The sequence below is a fragment of the Mastigoproctus giganteus genome, chromosome 2, assembly GCF_048544385.1.
Source record: "Mastigoproctus giganteus isolate SK-2022 chromosome 2, ASM4854438v1, whole genome shotgun sequence".
NCBI lineage: Eukaryota > Metazoa > Arthropoda > Arachnida > Uropygi > Thelyphonidae > Mastigoproctus > Mastigoproctus giganteus.
In genome coordinates, this window is record NC_143576.1 from 177,902,951 (window position 1) to 177,930,916 (window position 27,966).

The window sequence follows — 27,966 nt, forward strand, 5'->3', positions numbered from 1 at the left end:
CACTTCCTTTATACAAACACAGGCCAATCTTTACTGTGACCTTCAACAGTCGTACCGTCCAATCAATTACGTTTCCTATTTTATAAAAACAGAGATTTCATTTTCTCTTTCGAAATATTGAACCGATACGATGAATGCCATAGGGATATATTTGGTTCTCCTCTGCACAACGTTTCCTCATGGAACATTTTCAGGCTCTTTAGAGTACGTAGGAACTTGGCTGTGCAATGCATGTGGTGAGTGCCGTTTTCAAATTGATCCGTTTTTCATTTAATCGGAAAAGAAAATAAGTCAGATTTGATTGCTTTATATAATTTTTATATAAACGTTATATAATTTTTCGTTGCTTTTGTTGCTTATACAATTTGTGTGTAATTTTAAATGCACATTTTAAATAAAATTAATCCGTATTATCTTCTGCGTTTATAAATCAATTACTCATTAAACATTTAATTTTTACTTTTAGCCCTTTCTGAGAGGGGGACTGAAAACCTTTACTCATGTATGAATCATAATGTGGATGGTTTCGCGGTAAGTTAACAGAAAAATAAGTGTTTTATAGCTTTCGATGAATTTCTGAAGGTATTTCTTGTTGTTACGCTCAAATTATAACTAGGAATACATTTCATTTAACACTACGATATTTGTAAACAAATTTTTATTTTACATCGCATGTCAATGATTGTCAGAATCTAATCCTCCATGATTATTTACTTTCAAGATGCATTTCAGATCAGGTACTTTAGAACAGGTCCGTACAGCTTCCAACCTGAGCCCAATCTCTGCCCTTCCACTCCGTATTTGAAGTAGGCCCGAGTTCAAATTTTTCCTCGTGGGAGGTGTTGTTCATACCGTTGTGGATTTATGCGATCTCAGAATGACAGTGGTATATTTTTTTCCTTTTCAACTTGAAAGTTTCATTCATAAAATAAAGAAACCGAATATTGAATTTAAAATCAGAATAGATTGGTACCTGAGAGATTTAACCTTGGCGTGAATTCAAAACAAATAATGTAATGTAATCTACAGAGAACACAGAAATTTAGAATATAATGAATATCCATTTCCAGTGCATAACTAGAATGCATGAACTCTTAAGGGGAAAAATATACTTAAAGAAAACAAAGAAGCGAATTCCATAATGAAATAAGTGCAGTGGTTGTTCAAAATTTCTGAGAATCGTGCATAAGCGTCATAGGTACAAAATTCTGTGTTGTTTATTTTTTTTTAAATTTTTATTTTTCATCGTATTCATCCCGAAATTCAATATTCGTGTTGTATTTAATCTGCAAAGTGTTTAATCCATCAAAAGCATATTTCTAATTGAGCAGCAAACCAAGTTTCCATATCTGTTTTTAGCTCTTCTCCATCTTTAAAGCGAACTGCAAGAAATGGGAGTTGAAATTTTCGAACAAATATTAGTACTTAGTGTAAATCTTAATTGTACAGACGATGATTTAATTATTCAAATCATCATTGGTAAAGTTTAGCCTGTAGAATCCGCATTTTGTTCACAGGTGCATTGTCATGGAGAAGCAATTTGTTTTTCTGATGTACAGTTTTTAACTTCGGCATCTGGTTGGCATAATGATCCTCTGTTATTGTGTTTTTTTGTTCAAGACAATCAGTTAAAAATAGTCTTCTATTGTATTGAAGCCAGTGAACAAAATCAACTTATTACACAGTTCGAAGACATGTAAAAATCTAGGAAGGTCTGCAATAAATGGAACACTCGTGTGCAAAACTTAAAGGCCAGTCTGGTTTTCATCTGTAGCTTCTCATAGGAGTGGCCTGGGTATGGGAAAATCATACCAAAGGAACCTCGCGAGGTACAGAAATGATGAAGGAAACAATACCGACATAACGGAAACAAAACGGTGCAGAGGGACTTTATTCAAAAATGGCAACATGGTACTGCCATGTTACAGATGCATCACTGCCAAAGATGGAACACAGAGACGAGGTGGTCCGCAGTTGGAGATATAGACACCCCTAATGTCGATGCAGGCTTTGCACCGCCTGTCCGTACTTAGAATTTAGAAGAAGAAAATCTTTATTGTACAGTAAAGATACAGATACAATAATGTGTCCGCCACAGCCAGTAGGCCAGGGGCTTGACAATGATATAGGGTAATATAAAAATATGTACAGTATAAAAATTTGTACAGTATAAAAGATTACATAACAATTAAAAACGTAGCATTAGCCATTCAATAGATATGAGTATGTACATAGTTGTGAGGCAGACAGTACACCAAGGTATGTACACGTTCATATGTACAAAGCACATATTTAAGCATATTCACACAAGTCAGAATATTTCACAGTGCCAAATTGATGTTCGGTATTGCATTTTCTTGTGAGACAGTTCGTCCATTTGCCTGCGACGTGCCGTTATGCGCTTCATAGGAGATAGCAGATGGAGATATCAGTATGAGTCGACATCAGGGGCCAAACAAAAGGGGAACAAGTTCGGCCAACGAGCGCCTGTAATTGCGATCAGAAGCGAATTTCTGGAGGTCAACTCCGATCATTAGCAGGGCTTGTACTGTAGGAAGTACTTGTAGAGGTAGGAATCTGTCACTGATCTTCAGCCTGTTCCGTTGTAGCTGAAGAAGAGGGGTGGCTCGTAAGGAAGGAAGTGGAACATGCCACTGGCATGTATCCCAGAAGTCAGGGGAATTGATTTTGCCAACCAGCATTTTGACTGTGGTCACAGTTCTCCTCATGCTGATTATTTGAGGCAGCCGCGGGATTTGGAGTTGGTCGGCCATGCTGGTGGTCCTCTGCTGAGGGGGTAGTCGATGTTTGTGGGTTGCCCACTTCAATATCCAGTATTCACTGGCGAAGATGGGCTTCATGAGAGAAGGTACTGCGGATGCCCATATTTCAGAGGCATACAGAAAGGTAGGATACACAATGGTTTCCAGATATCTGATTGTGGTTCTTGCGTCTGTGTTATGAAGAAGATGTTGACGGGCAATCCAGCACATTCGGTTGATCTTGCGTAGAACACATTTGATGTGACAGTTGAACCTAAGGTTTGGGTCGAAGGTTACACCGAGATCTTTGTGTTTAGTAACACTTGGAATAACTGCACCCTGCAGTGAGGGTTGTATGGATGTGGGACACTTCTTCAGAGAAAAAACCATAATAACGGATTTTTGGGGGTTCAGTTTGAGACCGAAATGGTTGAGATGGCTAGAGAAAGCTGTGATCTTATTACAGATTTCCGATGTGATCACTCCCCTGTCGGCTGATGGTGGTATTTCCGTTAGGAACTTTATATCGTCGGCGTAGGTAATGACATCATCTCTGTTACACACAAACGGAATAAGGAGGGCGGTAAAAAGTAACCCCGATAAAACACCACCTTGCGGCACACCAGCATTGATGGATCGGGTATAGCATAGGTTACGATGAGTGAGGTACACTGTTCTATTCCGGAGGAGCGAGTGCAGAAAAGCGAAAACGTCACCTTTGATCCGAAAGAAATTGGTTAGGAGATTCAGAAGGGCTGAGATGTTGAGGCTATCAAAAGCAGCTTCAATATCGGCATAAACAACCGCCATTTCCGATTTGGCCTCAAATGCATTTAAAATTTCCGTTTGGACTGCCAGAAGGTTGGAGACAGTTGATCTATTAGGGAGAACATAATGGAGTTGTTTTGATGATTGTGGAAGAAGATGGCGTGTTATATGCGGAAGAAGGACTTTTTCCAGTAGCTTTAGGAGCGTGGATGCAGTGGATATCGGTCTATAGTGCTTCGGCTGGCTTGGTAGTTGAACTTTAGGTAGTGGGGCAAGACTGTATTTGCTCCAGGATGCAGGAAACACTGTATGAGAGAGGATGGAGTTGAACAAGTAGAGCAGAGGATCAAGGATATATGGACTGAGGCACTTTACGATGAAATGCGGGACTTTATCGATGCCAGCGGTGCATGACGGACGCAGCGAGTTGATGGCTTGACGAAGCTGCTGTTGATCGATTTGAATAGAAAACAGCTCATCATCTGGACTAGAAATGGGGTCTGGTTGGTAATCATATGGTTGTGTGATGTTGTCTTGGAATCTGGCTACATAGTTGATCCATTCAACTGGACTGAAATTGGAATCTGGTTCAGAGTTACGGGTATATGGCACTTTGCCTTTGGATAAGGTCTTGTCAGTATATTCTTTAATGGCTTGCGATTTCAGTCTGTTAAACAGTGCTCTAGCTTTGGAGTACTGAGTTCGGTCATATGCTGTACTAGACTGTTTCCATTGTTTATGGAGGGACTGTTTGCACTTGAAACTGTAATTTAGCTCCGAAGACCACCAAGCATTAGTTCTAGCGGATATACTGACATGTTTAGCTGCTGAGAACATGGTAACAGTGTGCAACCATCTAGTTAAAATGTCTAGTGCCAGTTCCGGATCTCCTGATTCGAGAACTTCCCAGGGAATTAATCTTGTTGCATAAAGGCATCTGTTCGGTTGTAGGAAGGTGGGAGAGATGATTATCTTCTTTTTGACGTAGTGGGAGACATTAAAGTTGGGCGTTGGGAGCTGCAATAGGACTACGATGGGTTCATGATCGGATTCAAAGTGAGTTTCGGGTTTAATGTCGACGCTACAGGAACCAGACGATAATATGAGATCCCGGCGATGAAGACCTCTAGTTGGGCCTTCATTTATGATCCTGAGGCCACTAGGTGCAATCTTAGCCATAAGTGACTCATGGAGATGTTGGAGATTTGGTGGTAAGTTAAAATCTCCACAGATGAGGTGGATAGCAGATGTGTGAAGCGTATTTATTAGCCAGGATGCAATATCATTGATTGTCTGAACATCGGGGGTTGGGGGTGTATATATTGCACCGAGATCTAATAAGCAGGAGTTGATCTTGACCGTTACTATCAATGCTTCGAATAAATTGGATTTGCTGGAGACTACATGTGCGAACTCAAATCTACTGGCATTTATGATAACAGCAACGCCCCCACCACAGGTATGAGAGCGGGAGGTGAAGAAAGATTTGTAACCAGCAGCTTGGGTGGAGGCAATTGATTCTTGTTGTGGTTCCAGCCAGGTTTCAGACTTGCAGATGACATCAGCCATTTGGGACAGAAGCATCTGCTCAAGTGTCTCGAGCTTATTCCGAATACTACGAACATTTTGATAAAAAATCTTGAGTGTAAGGTGACACGAGACCTTCACGAGTGCTGATTCGAGGACATTATTTATTTTCTTTGTTGGCTTTTTAGCACGGTTGGTTACAATAGTTGGTATAAGCTGAGGGTGGATTTCATTGTAGCTGTGGTATTGCAGAGATTGATCAGAGGTTTTGTCATCGGGGTATGTATAGGGCTCATCATCGTGTGACCCTGATTCCTGGTTTTGGGGCTTCTGAGAATAGGAATGTCTATAAAACCGTCACGCTTGGGAGCAGTCTTGGTGGGATAGCCCATTAGCCATGGCTAGACGTGGGGTGATATTGGATTTAGGTTCATAGTATGTCCTGAGTAGTGATTCAGACGGCCAGAGAGCAGTCGCTGATATGGAGCTGAAATTCTGTGCATCGCACTCAACTTTGAACGATGTATGCAGGGGTGTTTTCTTAAGAAGTGTGACAGACACAGTCAAGTGCAGCTCATGCATTATGTATGACTCGATATCATCTGGAGTTGTATTTGGGGCCAGTCGGGAAACGAATAGACTTCGTCGAAGACGGACAGTTGGTGGATTCATCGCCTGAAGCCTGGAGGTGGCCGAGGTGCCCATTTTAAATGATCGCCTTCTCTTTAGTACATTTGGGGTTCCCATTTTACCCTCTTCAGGGTGGCGAGGCTTACTGCAGTAACCTGGGCCACAAGTGTAGGAGGAGGTGCAGCTACAACGTCCGCCCAGGATGGTTGTAATGTTAGCAGTGAGGGGGCCGCAATTGTGGATTTCAGGTTTCTTCGGCATTGTAGGTTGATACACTCGGCTTGAGTACGAGTAAGGCTAGAACAATGTTGTTGAAATGTTCTTGCGGTAAAATCGTCCATTCTTCTGTCAGAGCCATCTTCAGCTGGCGAACATTTTCTGGTGGTATTGACGTGCCGCTGCGCTTCTCCTCAGAGCTTGCCATATGTGTTTGATGGGATTTATTTCGATGGAACGGGCGGGCCAATCCGCTCGAACAATGTCCTCTCTTTCCAAAAGCATATTAACAGTTGCAGTGCGATGGGATAAGGCAAAACATAATATGGCGTTATCATCCATAAACACGAACTCGGGGCCAATGGCACCTCGGAACAGACGCACATGGGGAAGGATTACCTCAGTACCGTAGCGTGCACTGGTTACAGAACGGTCTTCCAGTATTTGGAGTTGTGTACGTCCATCTAAGGAAACGCCTCCCCAGACGAGAACACCTTAATCGTCATTTTGATCTCTTTCAGTGATGGTTGCGGTATGATACCGTGTGCCAACCTCTCGCCAGATTAGCTGACGGCCAGAATCGCTGCTGAGATTGAATCTACACTCATCAGTAAAGATTACCTTACCCCATTTCGCTGCTATCCAGTCCTTAAGTTGGATGCACCACTGAAAACGGTGTCTCCGATGGGCAGGTGTTAAAGGGACACAGCCTACTGGCCGTCGGACAAACAGTCCACTTTTCTGGAGTCGCTTGAATAGAGTAAATAGCCATATCCTTCGTCCTGTGCAGCTGGTTTGCAATGGATCCCGCTGTCTGCTTATGGTCTGTCGGTCCTTGTTGGCCTGTAGGAGTATATAGCGGTCATCATTGAGCGTTGTTTTTCGTGGACGACCACCACACTGGTCCTTCAAGCAGCTGTACCTGTGTTCTGAAGGCCGAACACCCACGTGATTCGATGCCATGGGCGATACCGAACTCTGCAGCCACACTGCTCGCACTTCTACCTTTTCGAGCTTCCCAATTATTCGACCCCGGTAAAAGTCATCCAGATGTTGTCTACTGGCCATTTCGTTGTCTGTAGCACTGTATGAAATCAATCGAAAGTCTGTAACAATCGTGCTCACAATTGGGTAATTTGCACATAACTGCTGAACTGCTGCTTTTATCTGTTTATGTGAGTCCTCTCATCACGATTCAAATTTTTGCAGTCCACCACCGTTTTGCTGAACGGCTACAGTTATGCAAATCGCCACAGGCTGTTTCGCTTTATTTTGTGGTTGTAACCTTTAGAAATAGTGTTGGTCCTTAAATTTTGCACACCAGTGTAGTACCAATTCCCTAGGGTACTCCAGTTTTTAAAGGGAAAATATTGGACTTGTTGGGAAAATATTGGCTATCACTGTTCGTAAAAGAGGAACACGCCGTACGTTTCAAAGCACAAGAAACTCCATCAACCTACTGATACCTAAGTTGAAGCCGCATTAAGATTGACTGAGCATAGCAAAGGTTATATCAGAAGCAACCTAGTAAGTAATAGCCAATCCTCCCATTTTCAGAGGAGCCAGTTTCAATAAAACGCAACTGATTGCAGCTATCGACACCCTCCCAGCAAAGGCACATAATATCAATGTTGGAAGAAATATTTTTCAGATACGTGGAACAAATATTCAATTTAACACCTACCGAGGCCAATCAATTTTAGTCCAATTGATAAGATACTTCTCTTGTTGAAAATTCTTAAAAAATATATATTAACAGCAATAATTAGTCATTTCTTGTCTAACAAGCAGCCAGCATATATCCACTATGGGATTTATAATCGATCCGGTACCATAAAACTATCCTTCTCACGGCTCTGCTGGTACCACTCGCTTTTGGCAGAAAAGACATTCTGTGCTACGGAGGTGATATTAAATGATGACACCTATCAGTAGCCGAGACAACAGTCAACATGTTCCACCAATGAAATACACCACAACTTTATACTAGATGAAAGAGGTCCTCGCCCAAATCGGAGTGATAATCAACCGATTCAAATCAATTCTGGTAGCATACTTCCCCAAGAACAACCCCACACCCATAACACTCATAATATATATGGCACTCGAATCTGTCTCTCAAAGGATATGAATCTCGGTGGGGGACGTTGTGCTAAAAGCAACCTTTTCATTGCCATATGGAAAGACTGCACTTCAAGCTATTCAGTTTGAGGTGACAAATGGAACAAAATTTACAATACTTTAGTGATAAACAAACGCTAGTAATAGATTTTTTTTTCCAACAATTCTCTATGACGTCCAAATCTGGAGATCAGCAGTTGCACTACGTTGAAACAGCTATTTTATTGGGAATATTGTCTTCTCAGTTAGGTGGCATACAAAAAGCAATGCTCACATTTGAGGTCGATAGACTACCAGACAAGATGCAGCGCGTGATGCTAATTATTACAGTGAATAAGGTGCTCGGAGGGCAATATGTCGGCACGGAATATTTGGAATAAACATGGTTGGCAGATTCCCTTTGGTTTCCTCAGAGCTGGATCTTCGCTTTGTAAAATAGAAACAAGGCGCGATCTTCTAGATATATAATTTCAAATTCGTAACTGCAAAGAGCAGAGATTTTCGATGCTTTGAAAATTTTATCACCGATAAGGATTATTGGAGATCGAGACAAAGAGAAACACGTTCATAATAAATGATTTAAAAATATTTTTCTTTTATTTTTAGCCGCATCTTTCATATACATCTGTCAGACTTATACATCTACATATGTCTTAAACATGTATTGCATGGAAATATCATCCTTTGTTTAAAAAGGAGAGAAAACATTCTATTTAAACTGGTACGTTGGTACTGTCATCTTTACCTTTCTATTATATCATATTTACCTTTCTATTATACTTGACATAAATTGTGAAATTTTTTGACAAGACTGTATTGTATATAGATGAATGATCTGATAAAACTAAGAGAAAATATAGAAGTAATATATGCAGCTAAAGCCAGGAACACTTGCTTTGAACAATAACATTAGATTTAAAATTTTGTCCACATTTAGGAATATAATAATGCAACTGTAAATCTCTAGTGCATACTAAAAAAGGCAGATATTCCCTGCCTGTGTAATAGCCCTGAATATCTCAAATTCGTGGATCCATTTCACGGGCATATTATAACCGGGAACCTTATATCGTAGAATGTCAAGAAATCAAAAATGTATGAATTAAATTGTAGGTTTAAATTTAACAAATTTGCAGCTAAAATTAGTTATAATTTAACTTTGTGCAATTCTGTCTCAAACTAGCATATAAGTACAATATGCCATTTGAAGCGTTTCATGTGAGGATTTCGACCGTGTTCAATGGCTTGGTGAAATTAATTAACAGACTGGATTCCAAAAGCGAAATAAAAAGCCGCACACATTGTAGACAAATTAAAGTTTTGCTGCATAACTTAATTATTAAAAGAGTGAACAAAGCAGAAGTTGTGGGAAACCACTGGTGCCTCTTCACGCTAAACTCTCTGTGCAGCATAATATATGCCGTTGCAGCAGTGTTGCTTTATAAGGTGCCATGAAATATACCATGATTCCTATTAGAGGGAAGTGGCCATTAAGAAGAAAATTTAATTAATATCAATGCAAAAATTTATGATATAAAAAATTCACTGATAGTTATCAATAGAATGTAGTGAATGGCTCGTAGGCATCGTTCAAGAGACCTTACGTAATTATGATTGATACATATATGCCTAGAATATAAATATGTACGTTTCGTTCTAAGCAAATGGACAACCGACCTACGATAGGGTTCACTTTGATTAATACATTTACTCTCTGCTTTCATTTAACTAAGTTTTACAAATTTATACTATATTATACAGACCTCATTTATTTATTCTATTATTCTCGTTATTTATTCAGTATTTAGAGACTTACGCGAGTTGCATGATTAAAAGCAATAACTGTGTTCGATGGCCCACCATTCGTGATATAGTGAAGTTCTCCTGCACTGGTCTTTGGAAGGACTGCAGTTGTGGCCACTTTCCTAAAGTAAGCAAGCACATTTTATTATTTATAAAGTTACTGTGACACCATAAGAAGGTGACGCTGTCTCCGTCGTATTTTCAATGCAATACGTATATTTTATAAAATTAATTCTGACTGAAGTGGCTTCCAAATTAGGATAACGTTTTTAGATTATGTCAACAATAACTTTAATAATAAAATTAATTTTATAAAACTAATTGGTATAAAGTTATTATTATTATTATTATTATTATTATTATTATTATTATTATTATTATTTCTCCCTGATTGTAGGGTTCTGACACAGTGACGAGTACTGCTACCATGTACAAGGAGGATTTTTATATCTGGTGCTATTTTTGGTCGAGAAGCACTCTGACTATCCTGCAGTTGTTCAGGATTGCGACTTTCTGGAGTTTCTTGAAAATGACGTTCGCTGGGAGACCTATTGCTGCTAGGCTGTTAGGTTGGATCTTTGGCATTATACCGGTAGCTGAACAATGATCGGGATGGTCCTTACTTCTTGCATATGCCACATCTTTTTGATTTCCTGGCTTATATTTGTGTACTTACTGATCTTTTCCTCATACAGCTATGTCAATTAGAATGGCAGCATTTTCCTTCTTGTTCACAAATGTTATGTCCGGTTTGTTGTACAGGATTGTCATATCCGTGTTTATTATGTCGCAGTGAAAGTACAGCTTATGGGTTGGGGTCTCTAATACTTCCTGGTATTCGTAGTTGTAGTACGGTGCACCTTCTTTGATAAACTGGTATTTTCTTGCCAGCTTCTGATGTATTATTCTGGATACTGGGTCATGTCTACGAGTGTACTCATTCTAGATGATCACTTTGCATCCTGCCATGACGTGATGGATCGTATCTGAGGCCACATGGCGTCATCTACATGCCATCTCACACTCTGTGCTCCTTGGCGAAGTATTTTCTATAGTTTCTGATATTGTTTACCCGATCTTAGATGGGGAGCATGAATCGATGAGTCTCGGAAGAGAGCGTCTCGCTCGTGAGCCACGCATCGGAAGCCATTTTAACTATGTGATTTTGATAGAGGCCATTGTAGTACCTGCCATTGAGTGTCTTCGTTGCCCATTTTCTAACTTCCTTTGTGCTGTCTGGGCGAGAGGGGATTCCTCACCTAGGTTGTGTGGGGTATATCGCTTGTCTATCTTCTTTATGGCCTGGTAGAATGCTGCTGTGCTTCTCTGGAAGTAATCCTTCAGGTCAGCTACCGTTGTTTTCTGTTGCTCAGTGAGACAGTCCCCTCTCCCCTCTTTCCCTGCTTCTGTGAGTTTCCACGGCTATCTTTAGGTGATGTTGGCAGCTCACAATGTTAAACATTGCCCTTGTCTTTTTCATGATATCCTCCAGATTGCTGTTAGTCCAAAACTATAATTTCGGAGGAGCATGTTCGCACTGGGAATGCATAGGTGTTTATGGCTTTAACTGTGTTCCCTCCGTTCAGCTTTGTTTTCAGCAGGCCTCTGAGTGGCTGATGGTATTTTTCTGTTAGTCCGGCCTTGACTCCTTCTGCTATAAGTGCGGAGCCCGCATCATACTTGTTTTTTTTTTTTTTTTTTTAGCATTAAATCAACTCACACACACCAACCATAAAAATAAGTATTTACTGTAACTAAAATATTTATAAATTAAAATAAAATAAATATTTACAAAAACTGCTATTATATTAAATTAAATTATATACACGCAAAAAACATTAAAACTGTGATAAAATCCTTGAGATAAAATACACTGAAATGAACCGGATTAAAAGCGATAAAAATCTCTGGAGCTTTCGGAAACATCGGCTTCCTTCCTCAGCAGTAACAAAGCTTCCTGCAGCACGTCCATATGCTGGAGGAAGCTTTGTATATTTTATTTTATTTTAATTTGTAAATAATTTAGTTACAGTAAATACGTATTCTTATGGTTGGTGTGTGAGCTGATTTTATGCTAAAATATGAATTTGCCCAACCTCAGAGGCCTTTTTTCAGGATATCATACTTTTTATTTGTAGACCTTTCCCTCTGTTGTGGCGCCAATCTCGTTATCAGTGTGCAGCTGGCAGTTTCGGTCGACTAATTTTTCCTGATGCAATCTGTTGACCTTGCATTGGTCTACACAAAATTCCATCCTGATATCATTGCTGAATTCTTCGGTGATCCGGAGTCGTTGCTGGGGTTGTTTCTCGGTTGCTGCGTAGAGCTTGATTTCATTCACGTACATTAGGTGGCAGAGGGTGTACAGCTTTTTCCTTCCTTTTTTGAGGTTATATCCATACTTATCCATACTTTCTGCTGTTGAACAAGGCGGATAGCGGGTTGAGTTCTAGACAGAATCATAGTGGGCCCAAGGCATTTCCCTGAAAGATTCCTCTCCTGATGGGGATCGGTCTGGCATGTTCTCGACCGTGATGGTTGTACTCCATTTCGACGTGGTTGCTTCTACGAAGTTTATCACTACGGAATTGACTTTGTAGTTCTTCAGCGTCTCTGATAGCTATAAGTCACGGAGCCGAAGGGCTCGCGGTAATCGGTGTTGGATCATGATGTAGGCCCAGATTTGCTCGATTGTTTTCTGCTCGGGTGGTCCGTTTCCGTCTTTACCGTCTCTTCCATCTGCGCAAGTAGAACAGCGGTATCGTTACCGTCCTCCTCACACCGGTTGGAGAAGACCAGGGTTCGAATCCTGTTGCTGATGCTAGGAATTTTAGGGGTTTTTTTTCACTCTGTGGCTGAGTTAGTCGGTCTCAGGCGTAGATAGCAAGGTTTTCCCAAAGAAAATGGGTTATATTCGTACGCTCTGACGGCCAAAGAACGCACGCAATTTACAGACATAATAAATATATCGGTAGCTGGTTTACGGGTGATCCGACCCTAATATGATAATTTGGTTTTTACCGTCTCCTCCAAGACTTCTGTAGCAGGCTCTTTTCCTCATCGAAGATTCGGTAGTTTATTTTCCTCTGAGAGCTCTCTTTGTATCGGCATAGTCTCTTTCTCAATGCAATGAAGCCACATTAATAAAACCATATTGTGTTGCATTCATCATTATTACCTGTTTTCTGTGTTTAAGTCATTAAGTCAGATTTACCGGTCTGCAGGTATTGATTTCCCTTTTAGAATCACCTATGTATTGTCAGTACATAGACATTTCCCTAATCCAGATAATTTCCTTCCGATTGTAAGGATGCTCTCATAATTAACCTTCGTCTTCAATTCACTTTCTGTTTATCTCCTTTAACCAGACTACATGCTGTTGACTCCAAGTACACTATTTGCGCTATTTTAGGCTCGTTTAGGCTAGTTTATTCAATGTAGTAAACATTGAACTGAACGGAAAAAAGAACTGAAACTTGGGGAACATTTGCATTAATGGAGAAATTAAAAGATATACAGCAATCTACCATCACCTGCAGTGCCTGCTCAGAGAGTTTATTCAATGTAGTAAACAATGAACTGAACGGAAAAAAGAACTGAAACTTGGGGAACATTTGCATTAATGGAGAAATTAAAAGATATACAGCAATCTGCCATCACCTGCAGTGCCTGCTCAGAGAGAAAATTGGATACCCACTTACAAAAGTAAAACAGCTGGAAAACCATAACATGGGAGATTATTTAGAAGACCTTTGTGCCAAGCACGATCTAAATTCTTTGAAATGTCAAAAACAACTGCTTGAGTTTCACCAAACGTTTCTGTTTAATTTATCTATAGATGTTTAACATAAACCAGTGTATCGACATTTACGGAATCGATTGTGGCGGGCTTTGAATAGACAGAAGGTTTCTAGATAGTTTAATACATGGCAGTTACTTGACTTCTCCATTAATTTAGAAAGAATAGAAGTGCAATGTGACGATAATGGGATGGGGGAGTCATATATCACACGTTTTAGGAACTTGCTGGATATAAAAAAAAAATTCCAAGCAGAAGTGAAAACCCCCAGTAGAATAAGAAAGTGAAAAACGACGAAAGAGAAATGGAATTCAGCTATATATATTATAAAAAAAAAAAAAAATATATATATATATATATATATATATATAAAAATACGTAGCATATTCTACATATAAATTAACAACGAATATGAATTATAATGATCAAAAATATATATTGCAGAACATCACATTTGGCTCTCGGATGTAGTTACTAGGTTACAAGCAGGCAGCGGTTTGTATTTCTCATAATCTGTTTGGAAATGAGACTCCTGTAAACTTCTGAGTTGAGCAACCTCTTACAATCAATGTTGTGATAATTTATCAGGTGAAGGGATGCATTGGGGACATTCTGTCCATTTGTTTTAGTCTGGAGAGTTTGGATTTGAATTGTTGTTGGTTTCTTGAGTTTCCTCTGTTGGTGGGAGCTATTACGTTGGCTAGGTTTGGTGAATTGGTTGCAGAAGTAATTTACTTTGTAAGAAGCATGACTCCAGACTCGTTGACCGTCTGTAGCAGAGTCTTTGTTTTTAAGTTTTTATAAAGCTCTTGCCTGGATATTGTATGGGGAAAACGAAGTTTATTGTTCAACCATCTAAGAACCCAATACTCTAGGGCAAGGAATTTTTTTACGGTACCTTGAGGAATGACAGACCAGATTTCGGAGGCGTAAGACAGAATGGGAAAATGCATCTCTGAACATGGTTTATGACTGTTTTTCTATCTTGAATCGCCGCAGTTTCTTGCTTGATCAGCCATTTTGATTTTTGAATTTTTTTTAACAACATATACATAGTGAGAATTAAATGAAAGATTTTTGTCAAAAACAACTACTAGGTCTTTGTGAGCATATACGTTGGGAAATGAAACATTTGCAATTTTAATTTCTATGTGGTTTGGTTGCTTCTGTAAGGAATACGTTATTTGAGCAGATTTGTTTGTATTTATAGTAAGATTGAGATTCTTCAGATTCTGGATTATTCGGCACATCTGTAAATTCGCATCATGGCTAACCTTGGAAATGTCATCACAGGATTTGGAATTAATAAACAACTTTAAATCATCGGCATAAGCCAGCAGATTTGCATTTTCTTGTAGAAGTGGTTGTAGAGATGCTGAAACTATAACACTGGAAAGAACACCTCCTTGAGGAATGCCTGTTGTGGTTGTGACGAGAATATTATCAGTATTAGTGGGGAAGATGAGATTTCTATGATTTCGCCTGTACTGTAGATAGGATATAACCATTGTGTTAAAGAGGAAATGATTTTTCAGTATTTCAATGGCTTTTTGGTGATCAATGTCGCCTAGGCTTGTTGTTGTGGAGCGCCCAGTAGGCCAAAATGCATGTTTACAGGTGCATTAGCGAAGGTCGCATCCTGTAGATATGGCAGTCTGATCTCATCAATAATTTTAGCGATTTTTGGCGATACAGCAATTGGATGATAGCTTATATGGTTATTACTACTAGCCTGTTTTGGAATGAGGGTAATTCTAAATGTTTTCCATAGTCTTGGAAGGAATCGCTGGGAGATGAATCTGGAAATAATATGTACTAAAGAATCAATGATGAATGTACTGGACATTTTAAAAATAAAACTAGGGATGCTGTGAGAGGTTTCTCTACTATCAATTCATAATTGGTTAATAATTTTCTGAACTGTTTTCTTGTTTACAAGTTGGTTGATTAGCAGGACTTGACTAGGAAGCATTTCATGTTGCACACTATTTGCGTGTTTATAAGAATTGAATTCTTTAAATCTGTTTTGCTTATCTTCATTGCAGATGTCAAAATTGCATGTTTCCATATTGAATTTTATCCATTCCAAAATCTGGTCATGCTGCAAGATAGCTCTTATTTTTGAAGAAAGTGCTATTTTATTATGCTTGAGCCTGAACGTTAAATAATTTTTGTACGCCTGAATTTTTTTGAGATGAAACAATGATCTGCTCTTTTTATACTTTATGTACGTTGATGAAGTGCCGTACTTCTTCCACTGCCTGTGGCATTTTTGTTTCCTTTTAAAGTATGATTTTAGATTAGAAATGAAAGTTTGGATGCCGACTCTGTTTTTAATTGATTTATCCATTTGTTATTAGAAACGTTGCGTTTTGAATAGGTATATTTTTAAGAGAATCCCATGGATAGTATTTTGAAAGCTGTAAAAACTTTTCTTTCTGAAGGAATTTAATTGATTATATTCTTTTAGTGATTTCTTGAGGTGGGGCGAGGATTTCCATAGCAAATTGCTGTTTGCAGTTCTATACTTCTGTGGTCAGATCTAAATGTAATGTTGCTGCTACGTTTTTCTTGAAGTTGAAGATTAGAGTAAACAAGATCAAGAGCTTCAGTACCTCTTGTAGCAGGCACGTTGATATTTTTAGATCCTAGAACTAATAAGGATTCGGACAGAAACGTCATTTATAAATTATATTTGGGCAGGGGGAGATTAAAGTCACCCATTATAATCATGTTAAATTGAGACTTATGAACAGTGATGATCCAGGTTATTACTCGTTAATAATATCATCAGAAGGTCCAGGCGGAATATAAATTTTATATGTTTGAAGTAGTGAATCTTTAACTTGGATCAGAAGAGAAATTCCTTCAACGTTGTAGGAACAGCAGTTGTAGGTATTAATAACTTCAATGTTGGATTTTAAAATAATGGCTGACCCGCGATTAATCCTCTATGCCATGTATGGAGTGTAATTGTGATTTTTCGGCAGTAGAATAAGATTACAATACACGAGTTTTAAGAAAAGTGGGATGCTAACTGGTCATCTGAAGTAGAAAGAAAACCATGTGATGTCGACAGAGGTGAGAATAGGGATAAGAAAAATGTTTCGGCAATAGCTTTGGTAAGAACCCAGAATAATCGACTGCCGTTTGGACAAGTTTTATACTGATACTGCTAACATGTTCGAAATGTACTCTAGAGGCGTAATAACTGCTTTATATTTGTTATGAGCTTCGATGTAGGCATAAAACAAACCTAGAGATTTAGATACAAGCCAATTCAAATATGTAATATTCTTATCTTGAACAGCCTTAGCACATTTATTGGAAAACCATGGTTTAGATAAAGAACGAGATTTTAAGGTAGGTTTGGAATATGAATTTCATTCCCACAAGAATAATTTCACTTACACATTCAGAGAAAACATTAAAATATTAGAATTTGAGAAAGACATTAGAAGATTTGTGAAACAGTAATCCGACCAAGGAAAACAATTTTCGCAGATCAACCATTTTGCATTCTTATAATGGCAAACAACACGACGTTGGGAACGAATAAAAAATAAACGCTCCACTGAAAAGGATACAATTACCAAGTTATATGAGGTGCCAAGAGGAACACTTTCCTCGACCATGTACTTTGAAGGGTTTGTGAAAAAAAGAAATAAATGTGTTGGCTGTGTGTCTAGGATGTTTGGTATTGTTTTAGGTAAATGTGAAGAATCTGTACAACCAAATGGTTCTGTCAGACTAGAAAATTGAAGCCAGCTGGAGTTGTGAATATTACAATCACGAAGAAAAATTATATCACTATAAGGAAAGCTGGAGCGGAGAAAGTCAAGTTTCAGAGAGAGAGGAAGTCAAAGAATTAAGTGATTAGTGGAGTTGGGAGAACGATAGAGGCAAACGTTGATCATTATATTCTGAGTTGAAAGTATCCGAAGTTTCTCCCACTTAAAGGCCGGCTTTGGGCTGTAGGCATTACCTTCGCATTGAAAACCCATTCTTGTTGAAACATCAATTCAAAAGATGTTTTCTAAACCAGAATACCACCCACAATATCTTGCACTCATGGTATACAGGAAATGTCATGCGCCACAATTCTCCAAATTAGTGCATTTCTTCAATTAATTTAAACAGGAAATCCGAACTCATCATTAAACGACACACACTGTCATTTGTACTTGATTTGTAACACACAGTTAATACCACATCATCTTGTCACTCCTCCGAAGTGATTAGAAAGAAACGCATGTTATCTTTCGTTTAGCATAGAGAAAACCATAAGGCAAAGAACCATTGTTTGAAACATAAATAACAGAATTTCCAATAGCCGACTCGAGATCCTTCCACTTCGAATGGAGATCTTAATCCATGTTTTTTTTCCCGAAAGACTAAGGTCCGTTTTCGTTCAGTTCTGTTTTTCTAAGTCTACCTCCGCAGGTTTTCTGGTACCAGTCATTGATTCTGCTATACTTATCGAAAGACTGCGAAAAATTACACACTAAACATCAGCTATATGCTGGAGATTGACCAGCTGCAGATATTTCAGTGGATAGCCAATATCTAAATATTCAGGCAAGTGGTCCATTTTAGCCTTTTCTAACACACTGGAAACTCGCATTATTGTTTTTTTTTTTTGTTCGAATTAGCACTTTGCTGTTCACATCATTAAAATGTGAGGCGGTTGAATGGGATACATCTTCAACATAGTTGTTAGATGTTCTGATCGGAGAAATTTTTTTGCCGCTATTTTTGTCCTTAAAATTGTGGCAAGCATTCCTAGTTGGTAATATGCTGATTTGCAGGGAAAAGAAACGCATCATTTACTGTAAACTGTTTTTTTTTTTACTTTACTCTTACCAGTGTATGCAAATAGTAATGGAATACTAATTATTTAATATAGATAATTGTGCTATATTTATATTAAGCAAACACCAGTAATTCTCAGCATTACATTATGAAGCCTAAAATAGTGATAAAAATCGGCAAAATAATAAATGAATTGTACGAATTTTTTACGACTTGTAGGAGCAGAAAGAGGTCATGGAGTGTTACTTTAAGAATATATTGAGAGATCATCCACATAGTGATGAAGAGCTTGTTCGAATTATGAGCAAACATAGCAAGGTAAGTTTATTTGTAAAAAGAGAAGGTATTGGTAACGAGAATATTTATGATTAACTACTGCAGACTTAGTTTAAATAACAAAAATATCGTTATTTGTGAAACGAATGCAATGGAGTACCTCTATTCCGGGGAAAACACTGGAGTGAATGTAATTGGCAAAATATTATTATGGAAATATTAGTATGTTAGTTTCTTTGTTTGTTCGAACATCTGGCGTTTCTAAAATTATATTAATCTACAGACGACACACGATATCGTGTTTAATGATGAAAGTTCAATTTGGTTTCTATACAAAGCTCTTACATTAAATTATTAAATGTTTGTGTATGAATATCAACATTTCTGTCTCCTCTGTAGAAACCCCTTTTAAATAGGAATGAATCTTAAGGTCGACTTTATTGGGGGAAGAAATTTCTGCAGATTATCTGCACAAATATTTAATCATATATAACGGAAATAACATCCCAATGAATCATAGTTTAATGGAAATATTTTGCACCCTTTCAAGATATATTTTTCTGTTGCAGTATGAAAATGCTGTACACTACTTAATATTTAATTATAATATATTATTAGCATTAGTATTAGCCGTATAGTGCAAGGAAAGCACAGACGTTTGCTGGCTCGGCCAAAAATAAATAAATTACAATATTAAAAAAATGTAAAAATTATACAATTAAATATAGAGATTCGTTTCTCAATGTAACTATCCAGTTGACCTTTGAATTTCTTCAAATTGTCAACTTCAAATACCTACAGAAGCAACTTCTTCCAGTATTCAACAAATCGCTAGCTGAAAGAAAACTTTCTTCAGTCGAGTCTAAACACCTTCCCTTATAATATCAATTTATTATCCCCTAGTTCTGGATTTTTTTATAACAAGGTCAAGGTCAAAATGTGCTTGTTTTAATTGCAGTCTCCCGGGTTGCTCCTATATATCGCTACAGCATCTGAAAAGCAAAAAGGCCAAGGCCGTCAAGTATATGTATGGTGTGTAAGAATGTGTTACGTTATGTGTTGAGTGCCGGAATCTCGCGACTTTACAGCCAGCGGGCAGTGGACACCTGATCCTCTGTCCCCTGACTCCCAATTTCGGCCACGTGGAGGCGCGCCAGGGAAGCTGAGACTTACTGGAGCTATCAGGCAAGGCTAAGAGCCCCAAGGCGTTTAAAAAAAGGAAATGGGATATAGAGGGAGTAGTATGAGTAATGGAGGGAATGAAAGTGGACAGAAAGCAAGGGGATGAGAGAAAAAGGCATTCCCGGAAAAGAATCAAAGTAAGTAGAAAAGAGAAAAGATATTAGTGGAAAAGACAGTCAATTATTAAATAATATAATTAATCTTAATTTTAGAACAATAACTGCCTACTTGGCAGCAGTATCAAGAAAATTAACATGTCAGAACTGCGACAATCAGATACCAAAACATGATTTGCAATTGACTTGTTTGAAACAAAAAGACACCCCAGACGTAAAATTAACACAAGACCGTGCAAAGGTTATTCAATTATCACAAGACAGTGATACAGTGAATTATCACTGTATCACTGTCTCGTGATAATTGATTAACTTCTTTATCCCCATCAGTACAGGTCAACTCTAGTGAACTTTAATCTCAACCTAAGATTAAAAATTCTTCATCCAACAACTCAATATTTATCGAACAAAATTTCACAGTGATTTAAATTTAAAAAAGTGAGAAATCGTTAGCTCACAACAAAAAGAACAGTAAATCAGATAATATACTACACTCAAAATATTACAACCAATCTGAGATTTCAGCATTACGAAGCTGCAAGGCAAAATTAAATTTCCAAAACCTGTCATCCCATGTGGGAAGTCAGTTCGACAATTATACCCGGAGCCACACAGAACACAAGAAAACAAAGAACGCAAAGGCCAACTGGCCGAACCCACAAGGTAGTCATTTTATAATCTTCAAAAGTTCATTATTTAAAAACATACATACTTTTTTTAACACATTTTACTGTCACCAATCTTTAGTTGACTTGATCCAATCTTTTCTTTAGTTAAGTCATGCTAGAAATTGCTATAAACGTCAGCAATGAAAATTTTTCCCATTAATTTCTAATTAAAACAGTCTCTAAATTTTTACATTATTCCTAATTTTTCCCAAGCCTTTTGAGGAATCAAAATACCAGGTGCAAGTTCTGTGCTCCGTACAACATAATAGAGAACATTTTATTGTTCTCAAGGAACACAAGTGGTTTTGCTAGGGATCAGTTCTGATCAGACTTTTCCTACACCTAAAAATCTTAACTGCAAATTCTGCGAAAGAAAAGTAATTTTATTTACTGTCAAGAAATCTAGGTAGGTCCTTCTCCTCGTAAATATTAGTCAATATTTTCAAGTCAGTTCTATAATCTAAGTAACAGTTATATTCAAAGATTAAATGCGGTACTGTTTCAGGCTTCTGCAGTTAGAGAGTGGAGAAGCAGCAAAGCCAAAAGTATGTAATTGAAAATATAAACTTCCTTGACCTAAATCAAGAAAGTTAAATTTAAGCTTCGATTAAACTAAAGCAGATTTCGTTTACTTAATTCTATCATCCTATGCCTGGATTTATTAGTTAGTTATTCTACCTTTAGTATCATTAGACCATTCATCCTGCCAATCTTCAAAGAACTGATTTCGAATTCTCTGCACATCTTCCTTAATTCATGAATCTAGATTAAGTATGTAGTGGTCAATAACAGCATGTAGATCCTTCGGCCTAAAATACTGTAAGTAATTACATATTATTTCAAATGAATGGGCAATTTACCTCTTAGTACCTGGAGAGCTGATGTCGAAATTGTACGACATGCTCTTAATGTCGCTAATAAAAACTACAGTTGAGCTTGCATAAAATACTTTTTACCAGGCATTTACTAATATTAGCGCCCCATGCACCTACTGAATAGCACACTGTAGCTAAAAATATGTTTCCATAATGCATTTTAATGTTATTTTACTGTTATTTTAATGCATTTCAATGGGGCTTAGTGCCCCATGCACATCTTGTAATTCTAATTAATTTTCCAGTCAGTGTTTTTATTTTCTAGAGTACTGTATATATATACACAGATATATATATATATATATATATATATATATATATATATATATATATATATATATATATATATATATATATATAAGTTTATAAATTGTCTATATATTGTTTATATATTGAATTTTTTTTAAATTTTATTATAAAAAATCTCTCTGATTTCATTAAAGAAAAATTCGGTTTCACCTTGCTCCACCTTGATTAGGGTTAATTCGATACCTGTATAGTTGTATAGTTGTACATTTGAATGGTGGTATTTCCACTGCTTGGAAAGTGATCACACATTATGACTTCTATTAGAACGATGTTCGTGTTCTTTCACTTCCTAAGTTTTTCTTTTCATTTTTCGTAATTTAATATCAGTATTTATTTATGTTTCTTAAATAAATAAAATCTTATTTTCTCTATTTTAACCACAGAGGGCTCCCACAGTTCTTCTCTTCTGAGCAACTCCACCATCGTTGTCATAGTTTTCCCTCTGTGTACATTCCATTCTTATTAATCATATTCGCATAATTGTATCTTATTAATCATGATCGCAAATTTGTATCTTCATTTCTTGATTATATCTCACTCAACCTATTTCTGCCAAATATCATAGGTATTTAATTTTTCTCCTCTTCATATTTTTAATTTTTCTCCTCTTCATATTTTTTATTATATTTCATGTCTATCACTCAAAACATACACTACAAGCTAGCGGTATTAATTTCCACTTCTACTAACACTCTCATAGCCAAGGCCCTCTCTATGAGGTTGGGTACTTACACACCCAGCTTGCCTAGTATCCTTTAAACTCTTTTCCTTCTCTTTACATCTTTCTACTTTCTGATCTTCGTTTTTCCGTCCGTTGAACTATTAGTGTAATACGAGGGTGATTCGGACATTCTCACTTTCCTCTTTCTCACTATCTTCGCCTCTGTATTTTTAACTTCTTTTCCCTCCCCTACCTTGCATTACTTCCTTTTTCTATACCGCTTTCTTGTTATCTTGTTATTCATTATTATTTAACTTACATACTTTTGATTTAAACTTACGTTCTTACACACTTAATTTACTAAACACACTGCGTTTGCGTTCTTACATACTATCGACTCAATTTATTTCTAAATACACTACGTTACATAATTTATTAATCTAAATACACTGCGTTGGGGCTACCTCACTCATGTTTGTGGAGTCTTAAAAAATTTAAAAAAATTGAAAAAATTAATTTAATTTTTTTTTTTTTTATATATCCATTTCATTTCTACAGCTTCTCCATCAGCATGAGTTTGCATAGAAACACAGTGTTTGGTACATGATCAGGTGTAGCCCCCTGATGAAATACCTGATCTATGTACCAATTTTTAATTTTTAATTCTTTAATTTTTATTTTATAATTTTTATCTCTATTACCCTCCCTTCCTTTTCTTTCAGCTTTTGTACATATGATTGGCCTGTTAATTCGGCATTAATTCAGATTTAATTCTACTTAATTTTATATAGGTTCTTAACATTCTTTTTTCTTTTTTTCTTCAACTAGGCTCGGCATTTTGTGTTTAATAACTTCTCCATCTATTTTTATTTTTATTTTATTTTATTTTACTTTCATCGATGACACTTATATATATATATATATATATATATATATATATATATATATATATATATATATATACAGAGAGAGAGAGAGAGAGAAGAAACACAGTCATAAAAAAGAGATAGTGTCCTACCTGTAATACCGCAATCTTTTCTAGTAATTCTTGCTCTCATCATAACAAATTTTGCAAACTTTTCAAATATAAATCTGGTATGGGTGTCAAATCTATGACGTTTCTCCATGAAGACTCTAAAATATTTAATATTCTTAACGGACTTTAAACTTTCAAGACCAATCCGCACACTACAAACAGATACGTTCCCCTTTAGCAATAATATTTTTGTTTTTTTATCTCAATATTAATTTATGGAATTCGCACTAAACGTTCAGATCTTTTATTATTTCATTAGATCGTTATTCAATTTGTAGCCATAGAGTGCCTTCAACTTATATTGACTGATCATCCGTATATGCAATTATATAAACATGACTATATTCCTTGTGTAACTAAAGTGATCTTTCCTGGAAATAATACACTAAGACGCTAAAAGCTGATGGGTAAAATTTTGAGAGGCCAAGAATCAATACCACACTGTCCGAAGAGATGTTATCAAAAGTCCTTTCAAAATCAACAAAAATGCCAAGAACATATTTTTCATTTCAATCTCTAATGATTTTAATCGAAGATTTTAAAGCATTCTCTGTACCACGACCAGAAGGAAAACCACATTTAAGCTAAGTTTTAGGTTTTTCAGGTGAGTCAAAATGACCTTAAGAACAGCATCCTTCCAAGGGGGGGGGGGGGGGGAAATTCCTTCAAGCAGGCATTTGTTGAATAAAAGAAGAAGAAGCAGAAGTTGCTCAGGAATCAGCTTGATGAAATGTTTAATAACTTACCCTTCAATTAGGTCAATACCAGGACACCTGATATTACGAATTTTGTTAACAGGTGAATTAGGATCTTCTATTGAAAATGGTTCCTCTTTAATATGACTAACACAACAACAGTCTAACCGAGCAGTACTATCAGAATGGTCCGCCTCATCCACATGATCCATTGACTGTGATTAAGAAAAGCATTGATACTGCTGAAATACTCCCTCGAGGCATCAAATGACTTCTGTTGTACCAGTTGAACAAAATAAAATGCATTAATCCTATACAATTGAACTAATGACTTTCACCAAAAATTGCCCTAACAAATCTGTCAAACTTACCCCAGTCAAATCAAATCAAATTATTATGTTAGGGTTATCCGTATTCATGTCTATAAATTTCGTGTGTTCTCTGGTCGATTTCCCTGTGTTGCTGGACGAAAAAAACCCCAGTTTCTGGGGGGATAAACCTTGCTATCTATGCCTGAGACCGAATAACTCAGCCACGAAGTGAAAAAAGCCGACCAAAATTCCTCGCGTCATTGACTGGATTCGAACCCGGACCTTTTCACCCGGTGTGAGGAGGACGGTGAACTTACCCTAGTCAGCGTGCTTAATCTGAAATCTTTGAAATTGTAAAGAATAAGGCTCAATAAATCTACCTCTAGCACAGCCTATGTTGAAAGTAATCGCTGTTAATTAAATCTGGCTTAACTTGCCAATTACATATGAAATTGAAGGCTGTACTCTTGGCTAACGTTGCATTTATGTTAGACTCACAATTAGTAGACCAAAATGTCGGTTCTGTAGCAGACTTATTAATGATCTCAAGTTTAGATAAGATAAAATTCTTCCAATAAGCTGCCTCTGGCATCTGTAAATCTAGAATGCCATAAAAGATTTTTAGCATTGAATCCAGACAGATAATCACTTTTCTGCATTTCAATCTGAATAATGCCTTCCAAATAGCCATGAGAGCAAGGAAGGTCCGTATCAGGCTGACAGTACATAGATATAACGAAACATTTTCCCCCAACTAGCTTCAATACCAATACAGACTGTATGCGATGTACATAAAGCATTAATACTGGTCACAACCAGATCAGAGCTGAAAAATAGTATAGCAGCCTTTAGTTTTTCACAATTCTTTAACTCGATTCTAATAGAGTTGGGATATCCAGTTAGCTGACCTCTATAAACATAAGGTTCCTGAACACAAACAATGTCACTCTTTTCACGTTCACAAACTAATCTCAGTTCATCTGCAACAGACCTTTAATTCTGCGCATTAATTTCTAAAACCTTGAGTTCGTCGTACTAATTATTTCTATGGGTAAGAGTGTTATTGCTCATTACCGTAAAGCGTTCTTTCCCTAGTAACTTTCAGTGCAAATACATATGTATTCAGGACACTTCTTATCTCTAACCGAATGAGCAGCAGACCTATTTTTCGCACTACAATTGGAACAAAACTGAGGTTTTCATTATTTTTTATTTTTAGGGAATTTAAAATTATGACTCGTCACATTAAAATTTCTGTATTATACTCCGGGACGACCAAACGAGTTCACAAGAAAGACAGAATACAAGAAAGAGCACCGTATTCAGCAGTCACGGGATTGAACCCGGGTAACTCGAGGCACGTGTACTTATGCCCCCGCGTGCCTGACCACTAGGCTGCGGCCACCTGTTTACGATGCCTGCAAACCGGCGTATCACTTCTACACGTCTTTGAAGTGTGTCCGTACCCCTGACAATGATAACAAATAGTAACTAAATGAAATTCCTAAAACCTGTACGACATCAATCCAATGAAGATCCGTGTTTGTTTATCAAGGAACATTTCAACCCTATAGGATATTTCCAAGATGCAGTTAATTCCGTTTTTCTTTTTGTTTTCATTATAAAAACGTATTTTCATCTCATCACTGACACATCTCTGCATAAAACCATATGTATTAGGTTTCTTTCATATAACTCATTAAGTAGATCTTTATTTATATCCTTGATTACGTCATACAATATTATTTTTAAAACAGGTTTCTTAGGCTTAGTGATATTCAATCTCAATTTCTGGAGGTCATTGGTCCAAATATCTTCATGGTCCTTGTTAGACTCAAGTCTGAATCGCAATGCCCTTGTCACGTAGTCTTCGCATTATCCTAATTCCTACCCTTTTAAACGAATTTTCCATTAATTAGAGATCTTCTTTTCTGCATCCATTCTAGATTTAAGTTTATTATCATGTTCAGGCGTCATCAAAAGTACACCTTTAAAACTAACATTATATCCCTCCTTCCAATTTTCCTTAACACCATTTTTAACAACCTCACTGTGTAGCTTGAACAATAAACTGGAAAACCATTATTATTGCAATTATTATTTAGTGACCCCTCTAAACACCTATTTCGCTCTTTCAAGCGTTCATTACCTATTCCCAGTTTCAAGGCCAAACTTTCCCAACTTTCCATCCAACTAATATTTGAGAAAAAGAATCATTAGTCATAGAAAATTCTGATCAATCTCAAATTTTCATCACCTAAAGAAGGAAAATTCGTATTGATATCAAAATTAGCTCCATCCTTTCGGGAGTTGTTCAGAATAAATGTTAAGAAGCTTTGGATTATAAAGATAATCAACAGCTGAAATCTTTTAGTCAGTACCCCTATGTCTCTACACCTGGTGGAAAATACCTAAGTTCGAGCCTCGTTAATAACTGGAGGAATTTTGTTTCTTTTTTCACAATGACTGAGTTAGTCGGTCTCAGTCGAGGGTAGCATGGTTTTTTCTCCGAGATACTCGGGTTTTTCATGAAGCAAACAGAATGTCACCCTGAGAACAAACGCAATTTACAGATAGTATGTACGGAACAATATGGACTTAGTTGCTGATGCTCTAAAAATCCTACACCAACTACAAAAAAAACTATCATATTAAGCCCTCTCGGGAATTACCTCATGTGTCCTATATTTTGTATACTTTCTTTATGGCCTGAAGAAAAATCCTAGTTTCTGTGTGGGGGGGAAGCGGCCAATCCTGAGACTACTTAACTCAACTGCAGTGTTCAAAAAGACATTAGAACGGTCCTCCCATCATTGACGGTATTGGAAACGGGTTCTCTTCCACTTGGCAGATTATAGCCACTGTGCGCGAAGACTGCGAAAAGCAAAGATCATCTTTTGTATAAAATTTTAAATTTAAGTTATTTGAATGTCACTTGAAGTCTGCGCAGGTAACAAAGTGCTATTGTCACCTTTCTCCCCATATTGGTAGAAAAGACCCAGGTTCGAATCCCATTGATGTCGCGTGGAACGTTAATGGGCTTTTTTTTCTCTCCTTGGCTGAGGTAGTCAATCTCAGGCATAGATAGCAAGGTTTTACACCCCCAGAAGCTGAGATTTTTCGTCCAGAAAAACAGGCAAATCCACCAGAAAACACACGCAATTTGTAGAAACTGCGTATATGAAAAAAACGTTCAGGTGACCCTATTTTTTTTTTATTATTCATAGTTTGTTCCTTTAACACTGAATTTATTTCTTGCAATTTTTTATACAATTAATTTTTATTATTCTAGGCATGTGGAATCAACCTGGAGCCAAAAGAGTGTTATTTCTCTAAGTCATAATACTCGATTATGATTTTTTTCTCTTAAAGGTAAGAATACGATTAAAACACCTGAAA

General features: G+C 37.2%; 1 protein-coding gene and 1 long non-coding RNA gene across 2 annotated transcripts in view; both read left to right on the forward strand.

Moving 5' to 3' along the window:
• Positions 1–27,966, forward strand: part of LOC150089782 (uncharacterized) — an 87,169-nt gene that overhangs the window by 58,650 nt on the left and 553 nt on the right. The window lies entirely within an intron of this gene.
• On the forward strand, positions 128–27,939 carry LOC150089784 (uncharacterized). The gene is made up of 5 exons (XM_090368806.1): positions 128–236; positions 467–531; positions 9,826–9,954; positions 18,658–18,756; positions 27,860–27,939. The coding sequence occupies exons 1-5, from the start codon at positions 131–133 to the stop codon at positions 27,908–27,910; spliced, it is 450 nt and encodes a 149-aa protein (XP_090224932.1). The 5' UTR covers positions 128–130; the 3' UTR covers positions 27,911–27,939.

Excerpts from the sequence above, each read along its gene's own strand:
- LOC150089784 (XM_090368806.1), top strand. The coding sequence starts at position 131 with ATGAATGCCATAGGGATATATTTGGTTCTCCTCTGCACAACGTTTCCT. Across the intron at positions 9,955-18,657 it reads GTTGTGGCCACTTTCCTAAA|GAGCAGAAAGAGGTCATGGA; the intron begins GTAAGCAAGCAC and ends TACGACTTGTAG. Across the intron at positions 18,757-27,859 it reads TTATGAGCAAACATAGCAAG|GCATGTGGAATCAACCTGGA; the intron begins GTAAGTTTATTT and ends TTATTATTCTAG.